The 19,933-nt window shown below is 43.3% G+C and overlaps 1 protein-coding gene across 1 annotated transcript in view; it reads left to right on the top strand.

Moving 5' to 3' along the window:
• The first annotated feature begins 779 nt into the window (after positions 1-779).
• The window catches only part of SDC2 (syndecan 2), a 104,191-nt gene continuing 85,037 nt past the window's right edge, over positions 780-19,933 (top strand). The window contains exon 1 of the mRNA XM_046642199.1: positions 780-1,368. Within this exon, the coding sequence (XP_046498155.1) occupies positions 1,309-1,368 (60 nt within the window). The 5' untranslated portion in view covers positions 780-1,308. The remainder of the gene's footprint in view (positions 1,369-19,933) is intronic.

Raw genomic sequence — 19,933 nt, 5'->3', positions numbered from 1 at the left:
AAGTGCCCTATTTGTAGCTTCCAAATGTTAACACCTCTATGCCGAAACGGACCCTACAAAATGCCTTAGGGGCTTCAACTGTGTGTGAGGCAGAAATGGTATTTAAGTTCTTAATGAAATTGTGAGCTTTTAAAGTGTATTCTGGGTTTATAGGGGTCTTCCTCCACTTCCCCTTCTTGGGGCAAGGGGTTGGGAGGGTGCGAAATACTCAATACACGTTTATTACATTTATTGTCTTCTCTTTTAAAATACGATTTTCATGAACTGGCGATTTGTGAATACAATGCTTGAAGGCATCTGTAAACTTTGTGCGTTTTTCTCCAACTCTCAAGCAGTTTCTTTCTACTGCTCTAATTCTCGCAAGCTAATATGCAGCTAAATAACGTCTCCCATTGCCTCAACGATCTTTCTCCAGAAAGTGAAACTGAAGAGAAAAAAGACAAGACAGAAGGAAAGAGGACGCAGGAGGAGAGAGGAAAAGGTAGGAGAGGAGAGAGGGGAAAAGGGAGCAATAAAATGAAGGAGCCCCGGAGCCCGGAGCATTGATTGCGGACGAGCAGACCCAGGGAAGGCACAGCGCAGAGCCGCCGGCGCCCACTGGTCCACGGAGCTGCCAATCGGGGCGTAATCCTGTAGGAATTTCTCCCAGGTTTAGCTGGGAGTCACACTGCCGCCTCCTCTCTCCGACACCCGGAGAAGCAGGCTCGGGAGGGAGAGTGGGAGGGAGCGAAAGGAGAAGAGGAGGACGAGGACAAGGAGGAGGACCCGGACGAGGAGGAGGACCCGGGGAGGGAGGCGGCGGCGCGAGAGGAGGAGGGGCGCAGCCGCTGAGCCACTAGCCTGGCTCCGACGCGCTTCTCTCCAGATACTCCGGGAGCTCCAGTCGCGCGGACTGCGCGCCCCCATTGCTCTGCCCCCAAACTTCAGCTGCAGCTACATTCCAAGCCATCTAATTTATTCCTCAAAACCAGAAACTGAGCCGCGACACGGGGTAGGAGTCCGCGGAGGAGTAAAACAACGGCAGAGCAAGAAGAGCTCCAGAGAGCAGCCTCCCTGGAGCGACAACTCAGCCTCAGGAGTGCAGAAACCAACAAGTGAGAAGGAGCCGCGGTCCCGGGGCGCAGCCGCGGGCAGTGGGAGCAAGCGAGCGCCCCCGAGCCCGGAGCTCGAGCCCCCGAGCCCGAGCCGCGGTCGCTGCGGCTGCTCTGCTTCGGCTTCCTCTGCGCGGGCTGCGCCGGGCGCTGGGCTAGAGGCTTCGCTTCGTCCTGGTTGCAAGCGTCGGCTGGGAGCAGCCGGTCTCCGGGGAATATGCAGCGCGCTTGGATCCTGCTTACCTTGGGCTTGGTGGCCTGCGTGTCGGCGGAGTCGGTGAGTGAGCCAGGCGGGGGACACGCGCGTCGTTTAGGGTGCTCAAGGCCGAGCGGAGTCTGTAGCGCCCGCAAGGAATCGGGGAGCGCCACCTGGGGGATTCCACCTCCCCACCCGCAGACGCGGCGCTCGGTCCCCCGGGATCTGCTAGGATAAATGCACTCGCTCCACCACGCCATTCTCGCCTTCCTTTCCCGCAGAAAAGCGCCGCTCGCTCGAGTGGCCCCGAGGTCCCCGGGGATGAGGGTGCGAGAATCCCTGTTTTGTCTGACCGCACAGGCCCCTGAAGTCACTCCCAACTTCTTCGCCCTCGGAGGGGTCTTGTTGCGTGGCCCAGGAAGACCGAGGGAAACGGTGGCCGGAGACAGGAGTCGGGGTAGGGCCTTCGAGGGAACGGGTCCCCTCTGCGCGCCCCCCGGGACGCAGGGACGACCTGAAAACTTTGGGGTCCCTCCGCACACCATCCTCCGACGCCAGCTTACCTATTCGATTGAATGCAAGTTCTGGGGAGATGGAGCCCAGATTTAAGAAACCCAAGAATATCCGCAGAGGAAAGTTTGGAAAAGTTCTTTTGTTTGATGTTCCCTGTGGTTGGGGCGAAGTAGCAGACACTACGTGGAAACGCTACCCGCGGAGGCGCAGTCTGCGGTCCCGCAGGGGGTGCTCGGAACGCGACCGAAAATGCTGGGGCGCTGGTTGCTGGAATCCCAGTGCTACGGTGACCCCCTCCTCTTGAGGGGCGGAGGGCGGCCGCGGGCCCTTAGGGGCAGGAGGACATTTTACTACGGATTGCTCTGGAGTGCGGCAGGCATGCAGGGTGAGGCGGCGTGCGTGTGACACTGCGCTCGGCTTCGGGTTGCCTGACCGCTCCGGGGCCGAGGCTTCCAGCCCCCACGCTCGCCCTTGCGGGCCCGGGCGGGAGTGCTTCCGAGGCCTGGAGGAGCCTCTTCTGCGGTCAGGGCCGGCTGCGGGCACCCAGCCTTCCTCCCCAGCCCCGGCTGTGGGAACTTGGTTTCTTCTCCTTTGACTTGCGTTTGGAGCTTGTTTCCCTGCATCGCCCAATGAGCGCCCTCTAAAGGGAACTGCCTCGTAGGCTTCCCCTTATCGGTGGCGGTCCCTACCTGGGCGCCCGGAGCTTTGTCCGGCTGGGTGGAAGCGCCGCACCGTTCGGTCCGCAGCCTCAGTGCAGTCTGGGGCCTCGGTTATGGAGGGCAGCAGTTTCTGTCCCTTCTCGTTCCCCGTATCTCCTCCCTTTGCCACCTAATAACTTGTCTATTTTTAAATAACTGAACCGTCTCCTCGAAGACGGATGATGCCATCTTTAAGGGTGGTTTTGTGAGTTTTTCCTTCTCGCCTTTGAAGTGTGGCTTCTCTTTTCTCCCGTTTTTTTGAGTTAATGCAGTTTAGGATTGGGAAACCTCTTTGGCCCTGAGCAGCAGATGGGCATTTTCATCAGTCTGGGAGCCTCTGTGTGTGCTGGCAGATCTTCACACTTTACCCAGGATTAGAGAGCACGGAGAATTGTAAACTGAACAGAACTGATGAATGTTTGGGTGCTCAGGCTGTAAAACAGAACTCCGAGTCTTGCTAACATTTCTCCTCGGCAAATGATCATTTAGTCTGTTGGGAGTGGTAATCTCCCACTCAGTTATGAACTTTGGCTTGTACAAAAAAACGGGGGGAGATTCTCTGTTTATTTCAGGAAAACATCATTGCTCATCTTGTTGCAAAACAGGGCAAAGGGAGAACTCCATCTCAAGGTTTTCAAGAGAAGCCTGCCTAAAGAGCTGCACAGGCTTAAGGAGGAGTCCTGTTCAGGGATTTGCTAGGAAATGTTACTGTTTGGAGATGCTAGGGAAAGAATGTCTATCTTTCGCCTCTTTGGGTTTTTGCATAAATCTGGCAGTGGCCCTTAAGGAAGCTTTTTGTCTGAACTATACTCGTCCTCTATGGTGACACCTTTCCTCTGAACTCATTATCTTTGGGGTTTTGATATTTCTCATTTCCCACCAAAATGGGCTGCTTCCCGAGTGAGCTGCTTCACTGTGGTAGATACTGTTTTCACTAATTGGAATATCATCCAAAAGGGTGATTAGATATTTTTAAAATGTCAATTTGGAGACTCTAGCAGAGTCTTTGTTAGGCAATGAGTCAGTCTTTCTCAATAGAAGCTGTTTCAAAGCCCAGGATGGCTAATAGTCCGTTTGAATTACTTTTCAGTCTCTGTTTCATGTATAGAAGCATAAATGTACGCAAAGTTGAAAGACTTAATTTTTCAACATTTAGCCATTATAGTTCATTATTCCCAGTACTTTGCATTTTAATTTGAAAACTGCAACTGTTTCCTGGGAGTTAGGAGTAGTAGTGATTGTCTGAGCTTAAAGCCTCTCTTTAAAAGGAAGAAAGGAAAAATGTCTGCAGTCAGTGAATTCTTGAGTTTTCTGCTAAGCTCAAGAGGAAAAAAAAAAAGGTTCTCAGGAACTAAGGCTCAAAGCTGTCTGTGAAAAGGCCCTGGTGGCCCTTCCTTTATGGATGACAGAGAGCAGGGAAAGCCTGTTCATGGTGATGCAGTCATACTTTCCACCGGCAGGTTAGGGCTTTTCACTGCAGGAATAGCGTGCAAGGGGAAAGACTGACGGAGTGTGGCGGTAGTGACATGCTGCTGTTTTTCTATGCATTTTTTACATGATTGTTTATCTTTAGAAATAACATATTGCAGACTGCTATAAATGTATAATTTGAACTGGAAATATGTTTAAGAAAAGGAAGTGTTTTGAACTAGTGGAATTTTATACACGTGCTTCGATGTGTGTAAATTAAAAGAAACTGTCAAGTCATTTGGACTCATCCATTTACTTCTCAGTCTATTATGAAAGGCTTTGGAAAGTTTGCATTAGAAGGAAAAATAAAATTGGAACCATATAACCTTTTGCAATTCTTTGAAGAATATATTTTGGCTCTTCTAGTAATGAAATGAATTATTTTTGCTAGGGAATTTTGTGGATGCAAGGGCTCTTTCTCTGTTAGTTGGATATTAGCCGTAGATAGATGTCGTTTAAGAAGGAAAGATTTTGTAAGAACAGGCTCGCAGAAGATGGGCGTGCTGGAAAGAATTTGCGTATGTTCTCTAACACCTACTTCTGGGACCTGGAACATCTACTTTTGGTGGTGGTCATCATTTGAAGGGCTGTGTAACATGATCACTCACATGGCACCTTGAGTAATCATCAGTTTGGAAAGGATTTCAAAAGATCGTCTAGTTTTTTCCTGGGCAGCACTAGTTCTCAAGTCTTCAGAAGCCTCCAGAGACCTGACTGGCCAGCTGCAGGTAGCCTGGAGTCTCCTCAGCTTGGCAAAGCCTTGAGGCTGACCCACCCTGGCCGGCTCTGTCATTAAGGTTTATAGGGAGTCTGGTCAAGTCACTGTGCTGTTGGCACATCACCCGGCAGTGATCCAATAGTTCGTGTGAGGAATATCGTCTGAGTTTAGACTCTCACGAGATTGTCTTTCCTTCATTGTCAGAAATCAGACTAAAAGATCTTGCCCATGTTTTCTTCTTCCCAAGGCAGAAGATTGTTATTCATGCCCCTGTTGATGGTACATTCCAGTATCTCAAAAATTGCCTAATTCTTTCATGGACCAGAAGCCAGAATAAAGTTTTAAAGAAAAACAAGAAGTAATGAAGAAGAGGCTTTGCTGAAAACAAGCTACTCTCATTTACCTTTTTTAGTCAACTGGTAGTACCATCGTCTTGCTTCTGGTCTTTTGGATTTGAATCTTGAAGACGTCCTTGACTCATTCATCTTTGTTGACTTCCACTTGGCCTTCAAATCCTCCTCCGTGTTGTTCATTCCACAGATAATTTATTCAGCATGTACTAAGTGCTCAGGATAAATGGGTGAGAAACCAGGCCACTCCTCTGTCGTCTTGGAGTTCCCATTCTAGTGATCCAGATAGCTTTCCCCTTCAGTCTTTTCTTTCTTGGGCTCTTGCTAGCTTGTGCCTCCATGTCACCAACCTTGAGTTGCCCTACCTGGCCCAGATGTTCATCTGCTGTTTGATTTATCATGTACCACTTTGATCGTGTTGCCTATGGTCCAGAAACCTCCGTGTTTCCTTGTTATCATGGTGTGGAGTCTAAATATCTCTGCCAGATTTAGAAAATGCTCCACAGTCTTGCTCCTTCCTGCTTATCCACCCTTGCTCACTCTCCATCTCATCTCCTGGCCCTGGCGCACTGGTCTTGCTGTCATGAACGTTCCTGAGACATAGCTATCTCTTCAGTGTTTCTCCCTTTAAATTCTGTTGATTCAAATCCAAGATCGAGAGAGCTTTTCATGATTGATCCAGCCCTTGTTTTTATCTTTCTGTAAATAGTAAGCAGACTGATGATCAGAATCACTGGAAGTATGTAAAAATACAGATTTTGGGGCCTCCTCTCAGGACAATCTGTATTTTTATGAAGCATCTCAGATGGTTCTAATGAATTAGCCACTTTTAGGAACCACTGGCCTAGGTTGCACACTTTACCCCTTATTATGTGCTATTTTCTGTTAGTCCTGGGGCTCCCAGCAGTAAGATGTTAAGTGACCCTGGGGACAGTACAAAGCGCTTGGGCATGGGAGGTGGACAAGTCTGTTTCATATTCTGGTACTTAGCCACTCACTCAGTGTTAGGACTTGGACAGGATACTAAAACTCCGAGTCATTTAAAAAAATACATTCATGCGTATGCCTATAAATTGGACCTAAGACTGCCGTTATAACCTGACTGTTGTGAGGGTAAAATGAGGGAGAATAGGAATGGTACTCAAGGCACAGAAAGTGACTCTTCCTTTCCTTTCTGGGCCTCGGTTTTCTTGGCTGTGACACAAGGGAGTCATCTCTAATGTTCTTAAGGCTCCTTAGCCCTCTGATATTCTAGACTTTGGCACTGTCTGAGGGAAGGGCCCTTGTGTCCACACCTCTGACTCCAGTGGTCAATACGTGTTGATGCTCTGTATTTAAGTGCAGGTGCCCGTGGCCTGGGCAGTTGGTGTTGGTCAGTTCTGCTGAAGCTCACCTTTGTTCTGGCCGCTGAAGGCAGTGTGGTCTGGGGTCACGGAATCCACCAGCCCCAGGGTTGGACTTGAGCTGGTTTGCCAGTGTTGACTGTCTAGACCTCGGTTTCGGGAACATTGTAGTGTTGGTATGAAGAATAATCAAGATATTGAAGTCAAGTCCTGCGCATCATCAGTGACCGTTCTGCTTCCTCCCGTTTCCTTCGGCTGGGTTGAGATCCCAGCAGTCAGGAGGAGAGAGTTACATAGGCATCGCGTGCTGGAGTGCCACCGGTCATCCAGAATGAGGTGGCAGGGTGAGGAGGGAGTGTTGGGGACCTGGGGGCAGAGAGAGGGAGTATTTTTAATTTTTAACGGTACAAATGCATGAAATTTCTCTTTTTACAATTAGAGCTTTGGGTCCTAGTACTATTAAAAATCCCTATTGTGTTTTGACAGGTCTGTTTCTAGGGCAGCGTTAGTGTTAGCACCTAAGCTAGTGGGGTGACTGTCTATGCATAGGAAAGGGTGCCGTTGAAATAGAATTGTGAATGTCAGTTTTTCGCAGGTAACTCAAAGAATTGGTAGGACTGGAAGAAGGGGAGAAGCCTTGAAGTCTTGGGAGATTTCTCACTTGAATTTCCCATCAGCAGAGTGGGGCCAAGTCGTGTGCAGTCGGTCATGAGAGAGCCACTTCATGGTCTTGGACTCCAAGCTATAGAGAAATGTTATTAAAGATGAGATGTGTTTTCACAGTTCTTTCCTCTGCTGTTAAATCCAGTTTATGAAAAATGTCACAAAGATGCAGTAAATGTGCCCTTTACAAAGCATTTTGATGTTTATTTCTTTTCTTATGATTATACAGATATATTAAATACAAATAGTACTGATATTTAAGGAGTATGTACAGTTAATAGAGTTTAGCCTCATGATAAAAATGACTCATGGAACAAGATATCCAATTATTAAAGGAAAGTTATTTTTTTTCAAGTTCTTACCCACAGAGTAAAAGTTAAATATGTATTTTTGTGTGACTTATTATTAAATATAAAGATGGTAAAATTAAATGTACAATATTTAGGGCAAAAGTGAGGTTTTGCACACATCTAGTTACTATCTTAATCCCTGTGGGACTTCAGTTTCCCATGTGTAAAATAGTGGAGTGAACTGGAAAAATTTTAGTATTTATTTTTTCTATATGCTTCAGGATATGATTGGAGAAATGATTAAGATTAACCTAATCAATAAGTAATTATTAAGCTCCTGCCAAATACTGTTACTACTGAAGCAGGGAATTTATTCACATTACAGAAAGGTAAGTCGTTTCTATTAGCTGATGGTAATCAGTTGGCTTGAACTGAGTATTCATCATGTACTGGGATTATATACGTTGCTCTGAATATTCCTGATCTAATATCTAGTGTTTTCCCATATCTTTTCTTATATAAGTCAATGGAACAGCAAGACCACTTGGTGGGGTGGAATCACTTTCATTCCAGATGGAAGACAACATGACTTGATGTAATTTGAGGGTTCTTAAAGGCATAAGTCATGGAGGGGTCTCAGGCTCCTCATTTGGTTTCTAGCCTAGAGCTCCATTTTCAGAGAGGGGGCCTTTACTGGTGCCTTCCCTTTGGTTCCTTTCTGTAGCACTGGAGCCCAGTGTAAGTGCTGTGGAGACCATAAGCAAGAATCTAAACGAGCAGGCAGTATGATAGAGTGACTCAGAGCCTGGGTGCTGGAGGTATGACTTGCCTAGGTTTGAATCCACCTATTTGGGCAAGTTTCTTAACCTCTCTGTGTTCAGTTTTATCATCTGTAAAATGGAATATCCTAAAATAGGTGGTTTGGATTATATGAGACAGAATGGGTAGGAGCTTTTAAACTCAGTGGCGTATCCATGCTGCACCTCACGTGGTAGTTACTGTTAGTTTGTTTCCTGGATTTCTGCCTCCCTGAGGAGTGGAGGCTTGGCACACTATGTGGGCTGATCTGATAAGCTCCAGCCCAGAGGCTGGCCCAGAATATGCTTTATTGAACCTGCTTTTTCATAGCAGGGGTTCTCTTGCCTGACCTGGGGAGGCCTAGCTCTCTGTCAAGATACTGGGGATATATTTCGACTCATCTTTTCTCTAAATATGGGCGATGTGAGAGAATATGTCATTGATTATTTCTGGCCCATGAAAAGTTCCTTACAGGGACTGGGTGAATCCATGATTGTTAAGGTGTAAAAAGCCCATCTTTTCCAGTAATTTTGCCTCTACAGACCTATCCAAAGGAAATAATCACAGCCGCGTAAATGTATTTATTGAAACCATACTTATAATAGTTAAAAAATTAGAAATAACCTGAGTGTACAATAATAGAGGAATGGTTAAATACAAGATCATAAATTATACATTAAATATTACATAGCCATTGAAAACGTGCTTGTAACTTGGAAATTGTTTAGAATAGACAAAAAAGTCAAATATAAAACTGTATAGTAAAACTTTGGTTATATTAAATAAATTTATATATATACACATATGTATATACAAACCTGTGTATGTGATAAAATTGCGTAGAACTAAATACACATACATACAAACACAAGTGAGTATAAGGAAAACTGGGGAAATGGGAATAAGAGTGGCGGATTGTGTCAATATCCTTATTGTGATACAGTTTTATAAAACGTTACCATTGGGGGAACCTGGGTAAAGGGTACAAGAGATCTCTCTGTGTTATTTCTTACAACTGCAAGTGAATCTACAATTATCTCAACAAAAATGTTTAATTAAAAAAAATGGCACCAGACCTAGATGGTTTTACAAGTAAGTTCTGCTTATCCTTCAAGGAACAGATAATTGTTGTTCCAGGGCTTTGAGAGTGACGTAAGGCTGTTCTTTTTCATTTTATGAGGTTAGCATTAGTCTGTCAAAACCAGATAAGGAGAGCAAGTCTAAAGGCCAGTTTCACTTATGATCATAGAGGCCAACATTTTATATAGAATATTATCAAACTGAATACAGCAGCTTATTAAAAGAATAATGTTGAGTCCAAGTAGGGTTTATCCAAGGAATGCTTGAATGTCAGAAAAGCAGTGTGGTTATTAACAGTTTAAGGGAGATGACGATATAAGCATCTCAACAGATGCAGGAAAGCATCTGATAAAAGTTTATAAAAATGTTAATAAAGGATCTCTAATTTCTCATTAACTGAAGGTTTACTATATTAGGGTTAGTACATCTGTGCTAACAGCTCAATTTGCTTGACATGTTTAGGAACCAAAAGGCCACTGTTTACTGAGTTGTTAGGCAACAGTCTCTAGTTGCATGGGTGACAGGTGTGTGACAGTGCAATAAAGTAGGGGTCATAACATATATAGATTCTAATTCGTATGAAGATGTAGTTCTAGCATTGCCAAATTTGAGTTGTCTGCGCTCCCAAGTTAAGATAAGATAGGAGATGATGGTGAAAGTTTTGGATTCAGGTATATTGGGGTTCAGTTTCTGGTATTACCACCTAAAGCTGTGTGACCTTGGGGAAGTTTCTTATCATCTCTGAGTTTGTTTTTTCAGTGTAAAAATGGGGATTATAATATTTTGAAGATTAGCCTCGTAATGACAGAAAACGCCAACAGAAACCCTGACTGAGGGGCTGGCCTGGTGGCTTAGTGGAAGTTCACGTACTCCTCTTTGGTGGCCTGGGGTTCACAAATTTGGATCCTGGGCATGGACCTACACACTGCTGATCACATCATGCTGTGGCAGTGTCCCACATATAAAATAGAGGAAGACTGGCACAGATGTTAGCTCAGGGACAATCTTCCTCAAGCAAAAAGAGGAAGATTGCCAACAGGTATTAGCTCAGGGACAGTCTTCCTCACAAAAACGAACAAACAAACAAAAAACCCTTTCTGATACTAGATGTTTTAAACACATTTGATTCTGTTTCCTTGTAGCTTTAAGTTTTGTGATTCTGGAATGTATTATACATGCATAAATGTGCATGCGTCTGTTTCATGTTTCTCATTTGCATTCTGACCCTTGTCACCAAGGGACATGTATTTTCACAAATATATGACCAATTTATTTTTTACCAGGCAGAGTGTGATGCTGAATTATACCTTTTCTTTCCTCTGTCATCCATTTCCTGAATTACATTCAGCTAAAGCTCAAAATACACGTGTATACAAGTTGGAAATTTAGTTAAGACTTGAAAATCTAATATAGTACTTGGGATTATAATTTTAAAATGCTTAAAGAAGGTCAACATTAGAATCTTATGTTGTAAACACTGACTTATCTGTTAGGTTTACTAATGAATTAAAATCTTAACTTCTTTTACATCCCAGTTCTGAACTCATTTAGATGTGTGGTGCATAGTTTTTTGATTATATGAGATTTGATTAGATTTTGTGATTGTCCTGATCAGTTATTGAATGAAGTTTTATGTTTGGTAAGTCAGTCACTTAATAGTTAACTTGTGCTACTACGCATCAACCAAGGGCAAATCTCTGTGTTGGTCTTGCAAGTTAAAAAGAAATTATGATATGATACCTTGCTTGAAGCAACTATTATCTACCTTTTGATTATTTAGGGTAATTGAAGATGGGTTGAGCCCATATTTAACGTGCACATTATATATAAAAAATGTGTCAGTTTGTTTTTGTCTGAATCTGTTGAGGCATATCTAGCAATCAAAACTACCACAGAACTACAATCGAGAAGAATAAGAAGAACCCCTTGTAGAAGAGAAGTCACTGCTTCCCAGCAAAAAACAAAACCGTCCCTGAAGTGGCACAGTGTGTTGCAGAAAAGTCAGAATTCTATTGATAGCTTGAAGACACTTGAATTTCATATTTTTCTCTTTTTCCCCACCTGCTTTCCAAGGAAGGCTTTTTGAGTATTAAAATGTACAAGACACAAAAAGCAAGAAATTGTTTAGAACTGGAATAGTCTATTGATGTTTGTATCAGGGGAGAAAGAAACCTCGCATTTCATCCACTCTAATTCCCCAGACACTATGAACTTTGGGCCCTTAAAGGCGAGAGCTGGACCTTACGTGTTTGGTCAAGGTCAAATAGTCTTGACTGATGAATGAAAGAGGTAAAAACTGTTGGGATGATTTTCATTGTGTACTTTTGGATTCTGCTTTTTCAATGTGTAACAATGGATTTTAGAGCTGGAACTGACTTTTAAAACAGAATACATTTAGAGAAGTTAAATGATTTGTGCAAGATCACGTAGTTAGAAGTAGAGTTATAAGTTGGGCCTAGGCCATCTGATTTGTTAATATTTTTTTCTTAACATAAAACATTCTCTTTCTGGCGCTTTCTTCTCTCTCATTCCCCACATTAACGATAGCATCTAATACACTTCTGGCACATGTTTGATGAATAAACGAAATATCAAATGGAACATATATGTTATGTACTCTGCACCAGTGTGGTTAATGTGTTTTGTGCAAAATGAATAATTTTAAGTGATGTTTAGATAATTTCTCAATTTCCAGCAAAAATTGTCCTCCTGCTAACTCCTTTATTGTCTGTGAACCTTTTGTCTAATTAGGGCAGGAGAGCCGGAGAGTACTGGGCTTTGGAGACCCAGAGACATCGGGACAGAGTCAAGTGGATTTGTGAATCTTAGGAAGATTGTGGAGACCTGTAGACAGGAAAGGAGATGAAAGCTTCCTGAAGATAAGAATCAGAACTAGGAGCTAAATCCTCTTGAATTAACATCGCATTTTATGGGGGGAAAAGTTGCTATTGTTGGTTGAGGGAAGAAGAGCATGCCTTGGATTTTTATACTAAAAATACCTCAGTGCCTTCTGGGAAAAGAGAGTCCGAGGCGCTCAGGGCCCAGGTGGAAGCACTTTTTGGCTCGGTTCTTTTTGCCAGTGTTGGATGTAGGTTCATCTTTTTTCCCAACATTTTTCTCTTGAATACTGCTTTTGTAAATCTTAGCGTAATGAAATAAATACATTTGAGTCATAGTTTTCCAGAAAATAAGTCTGTGGTATGATATTTTTAAGAAATGAATTTTATTAAAAGACAATAACATTAAAAATTATTGCACTTATCTTCTACTCTGTACTTAGAACTATGATAGGCACTTTCCATACATTGTCTTTGTCTCACAATTGCTAGGCGGTATTACTTGCCGAGGCTGCATTTTATGTGACCCAGCAGAAGTTAGATCCTCAGTTTTTCTAGCTGTAAATATCCCTGATGTGATAGTATAATCTTTCAAGAGAGCAGTGAAAGAGTTTAAATATATTACCACTTTTTAATACAGCCTGATGGGTGCAGCCCTGACTTGTGAAGTGTCAGACCCTTCATTTGCTTGGGTGGCCTAATATTCTAGGTCACCCATATTCTGATTTCTTTACCAACATTTAGCATATTACTTTGATGGCTTCTCTCCACAAGCTTCAGTCTGGTAATGAGAGAACTAAGGAATAGAGTTAATGGGAATCTCCTTAAATCCCAGCTTGGCCGGTATCTGGCTGTATGACTTTGGGCAGGTTACTTAGTCACTCTGTGCCTCAGTTTTCTCATCTGTAAAAAGGAGAAGTTACAGTAGCCACTTCATAGAGATGCTGAGAGGACTAACGAGTTACTCCGTCAGGTGTTTGGAAGAGGGCCCTAGGCAGAGTCAGCACTAGTCTCGGTGTTGCCGCGGATTAAAACGGATGGCTCGTTAGATGTGCTGATCAAAGAAGAAAGGATCCTCTTTTGAGCTTTTGAGCCTGAGACTGAGAAGAATGATGCTGCCATTGACCAGATAGGAAAGACAGGAGGAGAGGCTGAATCTTTTCCTCTTTTTTTCTTTTTGTGGCTGTTGTGTTTTGGTGAAAAGAGGAGGCGTTTTAGCCTCTCTAGCTCTTATCTGGATAGTGAAGGCATGTTCTAGGTCAGTGGTTCTCAACCCTGTTTGCATGCTAAATTCACCTGGGGAGCTTTTAAAAGCTCTCTGTGCCTGCCCCACACCATGACCAATTAAATCAGAATCCAGGGAGTAGGGCCCAGCAAGCTGTAAAAGCTCGCCAGGTGATTCTTAGTTCCGGAGGATTGAGAACCGCTGCTCTCGTATGCCTTCTGGATCCCTCCAGCTTGGAGGGAAGGCCGGCAGGTAAGATTTGGTCTTCTTAAAGCGTGTTCTCTGTGGCCCCGTGGAGTACAATGGCTTCACAGGACTGACCTGCCGCCCGTCACAGCCGGAGCTGTGTAGCATTGGGAAATGCTCGTCCCCTTCCAGCTTCTTCGTTTTCTACCCTTCACCATCTTTTTGCTGGCTTGTGCTTTTCTGATAATTATGTTGGTGGACTATGATACATTTGAGAGCTCTTCAGACACAAGATTATATGTGTATAAATTGTTTATCTGAGGATATCTTAAAAAAAATCAAAACATTTCCCTTTCCTTTTGAAAACTTCTCAGTGGAACAAAGTATGCTTGTCCTCTTGGCCTGGTTGCAGAAGAGCATGTTTGGTCAGCTTATTAGATTTGCTTGAGTTCACGCTTTGAACAGCGATTTTGTGTTTTACTGATTGGAAATGTATTCTGGGACTTGTCTGAATTCACTGGTCATGTATAAGCCCTACACACGTGTCTAAATGACGGCCCTCTCATTGTAACTGCACTTCAGTTCAGCTCCTTGGACCTGGTTCAAGTTGAGTTAATTCCATGGAACTGCTGTTTCCGGTGAAGTAGGGAAGAGAGAGTGCTTTAGGCTGTCCTGTGAATAAGACATCTGAGTTGTCTTTAGTTCTTGCTTAAGTAAAAAAGCAGCAGCCCATTATCTAATCTATTCATAGTTTACTTTGCTCAGATATCTAATTTGGGAGCATGTTTGCCCTCACTGAGCTCTGAAACACAATTTTCCATCCCTTGAATAAAGAGGGATATCTTTAATTGACTCAGGGAGAAAAAGAACCTTGTTTAAGAATTCTAGAGTTTCCAAAGCTTTTAAAAATTGTTCTGCAGGATAACATTAAAATGCTGACCCTTTAGAAACTGCCACTCAACGTGTATCTGTCCTCCAGTAGAGTTGAAGATTCCTCTGATCTGAGCAAGCCCTTAAAATGAGCCATTTGCTATGAATCATAGGCTTTTGAATCCAATAAGTCTGTAATATCTAGAACAAAATTCAACATTACTGTTTATTATTTTGGCAACACTAAGGTTAAATGTGTCTTTACAAAGTATTAAGCATGCACGTAGACTAATCCTAGAAATTAAAGGAGTGGACGTGTGAATTCTAGCCCCTCCCCCGCCACACATCCCTGATATACTGTGGAATATCAATGCTCTGGAATAGCAGAGCAGAATACAATACAATTTGCAGACAAGTGGAAATTGAGGTCTGTTACAAGAGTCATTAACTCTAGCATTAGGTCGGTGGGCCTCAAAGTGTAGACACTTTGAGATGAACATCTGCCTCACCTGAGAATTTGTTAGAAATGCAGGTTCTGGGCCTAATTCCAGACCAACTGAATCAAATCTGGGGGTGAGGCCCAGCAATCTGAGTCTTAAAAAGCCCTCCAGGTGGTTCTACTACATGCTAGAGTTTGAGAACTGCTCTGAGCAGCATCCTCGTCCCTCATGGTACAGGCGCTATTAAGCAAGAGCCACTGGTGGGGTCCAGATATCAGTGGGTTTCTTTTAAACTGGCATGGTGATTCTAATGCGCAGCCAGGCTTGCAGGCCACTGCTTTACAACCTTGCTACTCCGGAGGAGGTGGGCGCCAGACCAGCAGCGTGAGCATCACTGGGAGCATATTGGAAGTATGGAACCTCTAACCTCACTCTGAGACTGCTGAATTGTAGTTTGCGTTGTAACAAGACTCCCAGTGACTCATCAGCATATTAAAGTTTGTGAAAAGCTACTTCATAGAAATAGTTTTCTTTACAGAATTCAGTCCCTAGAATGCCCTTAATTTAAAAGTGTTGTGAGGAGACAGAATAGCTGCGTTGGCTTCTGCTGGTGTTGACCCGGGGAAGCAGCCATTGATTGGGAGGAAAGGTACGGCTCCAATAGCTTCTGCTTAGAAGGACCCAGGATTGTTAGGCCTAACAGTAGCCCATAAGCCATCAAGTGAGAGAGAGCAGTTAAGACAGTTCCAGGTGCAAGTAACAAAAATCCCAACTCAGATTGGCATAAGCAATAAAAAGGAACTTTTTGGCTCAGATAATGGAAAAGTCCAGGAGTAGTACTGTGTTTAGGCTTGGCTGTATCAAGAGGCTTATGCAATGTTATCAGGCCTTAAATTGTACCTATCTTTCAAAGTAACTTTCCTGGGTTAGATTCACTCCCAGGCCTTATATTAATTAACAGCTAAGCTGTTGTTAAAAAGATATTTCCAGGGGTCCGGCCCTGGGGCCGAGTGGTTAGGTTCGCGCACTCTGCTTTGGCGGCCCAGGGTTTCAACAGTTCAGATCCTGGTTGCGGACATGGCCCTGCTCACCCAAGCCATGCTGATGCAGCATCCCACATGCCACAACTAGAAGGACCCACAACTAAAAATACACGACTGTGTACTGGGGGACTTTGGGGAGAAAAAGGAAAAAATCTTTAAAAAAAAAATCTCCAAATTTAGCGGCTCAAAATAGATAGATGTTTTATTTCCCTTTGATGTAACAGTCCAAAGACAGGGCTGGTGGGATGGCTCTGCCATGCTCACATGCAGCTCTTACCTGTGGCTCCAAGGTGGCCGCATCTCCTTTACTGTCTCCCAGCCAAGAATGAGTCAAGGGGAAGACATACCCAATCCTTTTAAGGCCACAGCCTGGAAATGTGCACATCACTTCTATTTACATTTTGTTCATCAGAACATAGTCATATGGCCACACAGGTGCGTGCAGGCTGGGAAATGTAGTTTCTACATGAGTGGCCATGTGCCTAGTAAAAATCTGGGGAGGTTGTATTACTAAACAAGGGAAGATTTTAGATAGTGATGGCAACCAGGAAATCTCTCCCTTTGGGGTGACAAGATGGGGTCTGGCAACTCTAGGTTAACCAAAAGTCTTGTCTTCTTGGCAGTTGTAGTAGAAAGAACTTCTCTTTCCACCTGTTCTAGTAAGAATCCAGGCATAGCTTCTTGTTGGCCCTTGGTTGGCCTGGCCCGGTGTCTCTGGCCTGGGTCATATGCATCATCGCTGGAACTACAAGTGAAGGAAGCATCACCTGAATCTCGTGGGCTGTGATAGGAGAGGTTTGGTTCCCCAGAGAGAAATGGAAGGACTGCTACTTGAGGGAGGAGAATGAATGCTGTGAAGATGGGACATCTTTTCCTCCTTTTACCTGTGCTCTGGCTGTTACTATGGTAATGTCTTTTTTTCCTTCCAAGTCTGATCTTCACCATAAGTTGATTCTGCCAGGGTAAGATGTTTGTACACACTCCTGATGACCAGTCTTGGATATGGGTTCAGCCGTCACACTTTATCCATGTGAAAACTCCTATGTATGTCTATTTGGTGACAAATTAAATAGCAGGCATAATACAGAGTGAGCTTAACCTTCACTCTTGTTAATTGGCATTTGGACCTAGACAGGAAAAGGAAGTGGAGAACTTGGGGGTGCTGAAGCCGGGGATATGGAAGGATTGACTGTCAATTTAGCCAAGTATGGTTCATGTAAAGATTATTAGCACAATAGATAAAAGGCACTTAAGAACAAATTTATTTAATGAGCTTAATAAACATAGATGAGTGTAGCAGTGTACTTTTTCTCTTACTTTTTTTCGTTTGTGAGGAAGATTGTTGCTGAACTAACATCTGTGCCAATCTTCCCCTGTTTTATGTGGGATGCCACCACAGTGTGGCTTGATGAGCTGTGCTAGGTCCGCGCCTGGGATCTGAACCTGCCAACCCCAGGCCACTGAAGCAGAGCGCACAAACTTAACCACTAAGCCAGCAGGCCAGCCCCTGTAGCAATGTACTTTTGATGTCTTATTTTAATGGTTGGTAAATATGAATAAAGGAAAAGATAAATTTGTTTATCTTTGGCTGATTGGTAAATGCTTTTTTTAATGTTCTAAATGAAATGGTTTGTATCTTAAGCACCAAAGATTGTATATAGAGGCCTTTAGTACATTAAACAATGATGAGTGGTAAAAAAATGATGAATTGTGCTTGTTTACCCTCTCATTCTCAAGGTTTTGTTTCCTCTAATGCATTTTTTTATACCTTACTCATTGCACAGAGGAATTGAGGTAATTTTCAAGACTGCCTACCTTTTCCACAAACTTTAGAAGAAATGATATAAGTGGTTGATTTATATTCATATGCAACCAGAGCATTCCAAAAGCATGCTGTGTAATGGTTTAAAAAAAATTTAAGTCTTAAATGATAGAAAAATAGTACATAATATTCAGAATAACATGCTATTTCCAAGCTTCTCAACTGAATGCTTATTGTCCTTTTAATAAAAATGTGGATTGTGGGCACATCTGATATAAATGAATTAAAATTTCATTTATCCAGAACGTTGTGTATTGTGTTAATAAGATTTACCCAAAACACTATTGTTGGTTTAATAAATATTAAGAGAGCATCTGTGAGATGCCTCCTGGTGTTTGCTGTTTCTCTCCTTGGGCATTAATTACTCTGCTGAGTCTTTACTAGGCTGCTTTTGTTGTTTTGTGCCTTGAGGTATAAATAGACAGAAAACCCAGAAGATTTAAACAAATTCCATACCATAAACTATTTGCAGATGTGTTTAGTATTCATTCAGGACAGCCTTTTAGTTTATTTAATATAAAACTACTTTTAGCATTCTGTGTGTGCAAGAGGTTCAGTTTCTATTTTAATGGAAATTTAAAAAACAATGGGAAAAACATTTTCTGGAAAGTATCATTGTCTGACAAGCACCAGGAAGATAAAATGTAATGACTTACATCTGACCCTTTGTCTTCCGGGATCTTATATTCTTTTGGACAATCAGGAATGAAAGGAGTGAAGCTTCCAAAGAGACAGATTTTGATTGAACAAAAGGAAGACCTTTCTAGAAGGCAGTCAGAGGTGGTCTAGACCACTTCAGAAGTAGTGGGTGCCAGTGCCCGGAGGTCAGCAAGTGCGTGTTTGGATGGCCACTAATTTGGGACCTTTAGAGGAGAGTCAAAGCACCAGCTGACTGGGACATCAGCTGACCGTTACAGCTTCCTCTAACCTTAGATTCTGTCCTTAGAATATTTGGAAGTTGAATGCTGAGCAACTTAAAATATGTTTTATTTCCTTTGCTGATAACTTGGCCTGACTGAGACTAGACATCATTTGTTGCCCTTCGTTCAAGGAGTATGGCAGTCTAGGACCAGCTTTGTTAGACAGATGGCAAGACCTCTGCCAGATTTATGGGACAGTGTAACTACTGAAATTTGACATTGCCTCAGACTTCATGTGACCCTGCCAGGTACTTACTCAGGTAGAATAGCCAGCTTGATAGTGTGATGTGAGCCAGAGAGGTGTGTACCTGGGATATAAGGCAAATTCAGGTCACAGTGAATGGCCTCAAGGGGGAAGGAAGTGAGTTAGGAGGTACTCTTAGCCTCCCAAGGATTCACTCCTCCACCACTTTGCAGCATGTACCAAGTAGCTCTTCTTAGACGGGAGGAAGACAGTCATCGTGTCATGATCACCCATGACCCATGAGTGGTAGCACAAAGCTTTCCTTATGAGGCTTAAGTGACCATTGTGAAAAACACCAGGGGAACAAATGCTGGGCAGAGGACTCTAGGACAGGAACCATTTCTCTGCCTCTTTATTGTTGCCCAGATTGGACTCACTTCGTGTTTTCTTCTTTATTCTGGCTGAAGCAAGAGAATGCTGGACAAGTAGCCAGAAGACTTGCCTTCTTATAGGCTGGCCTTCTCTGCCGGTAACCAGCTCTCACCTCTGGCTAGTCACTCATGCTTCTTTGCCTCAGTTTCCCCAGTTGTAAACCTGTTGATTTCTGCAGCCTAACTGCTATAGTTCTATAATGGCTGCACTCTTTTTTTAAGGAAATCATTTTTTTTTTCCTTTCTACCTACTGCCTTGGAATAAAGTTTTAAAAATTCCAGCCCACATTTTAACATTGTACTCTGTTCTCCTCTTTTCTTCTTTGTCAGCTGGGGAAATTGGTTACACTTGTCATTTAGAATGCAGTAATCTTTCACGACTAACCATTTCCTCTCAGAGATGCCTCTCCGTCTAGCTGCTATAGCTCAGATTTCTTCCTCCCCATAGGAGGATGGAGGTTGCTTTTTGCATGTGAGAAATAGAAGTTGGAGTAGGAGGTGAAGTTCTCACAGCAGGGGAAAAATGCTGTCCACCTGTTAGAGACAGGAAACAACTGGGGTGTGAAGGCCAGCTGTCCTTGATCTATGGATAACAATTCCCAGAAGATTTTTCTTTCTGCATTTCAGGCTCTGAATATTACTCACGGGAGATATAGTTTTGTTGTCCTGGGATCTCATAGTTCGAGGAGTTGATGAACCTCCTCTTCTAAAGGCTAACATTTCACCGAGCGTGAGCTAGCTGCACACTTTCACATTTGAAAATCT

This window comes from Equus quagga, chromosome 16 (assembly GCF_021613505.1).
Source record: "Equus quagga isolate Etosha38 chromosome 16, UCLA_HA_Equagga_1.0, whole genome shotgun sequence".
In the NCBI taxonomy this organism is placed as follows: domain Eukaryota; kingdom Metazoa; phylum Chordata; class Mammalia; order Perissodactyla; family Equidae; genus Equus; species Equus quagga.
The sequence above is the reverse complement of the archived record's forward strand: the minus strand, read 5'-3'. Positions and strand labels throughout refer to the sequence as shown.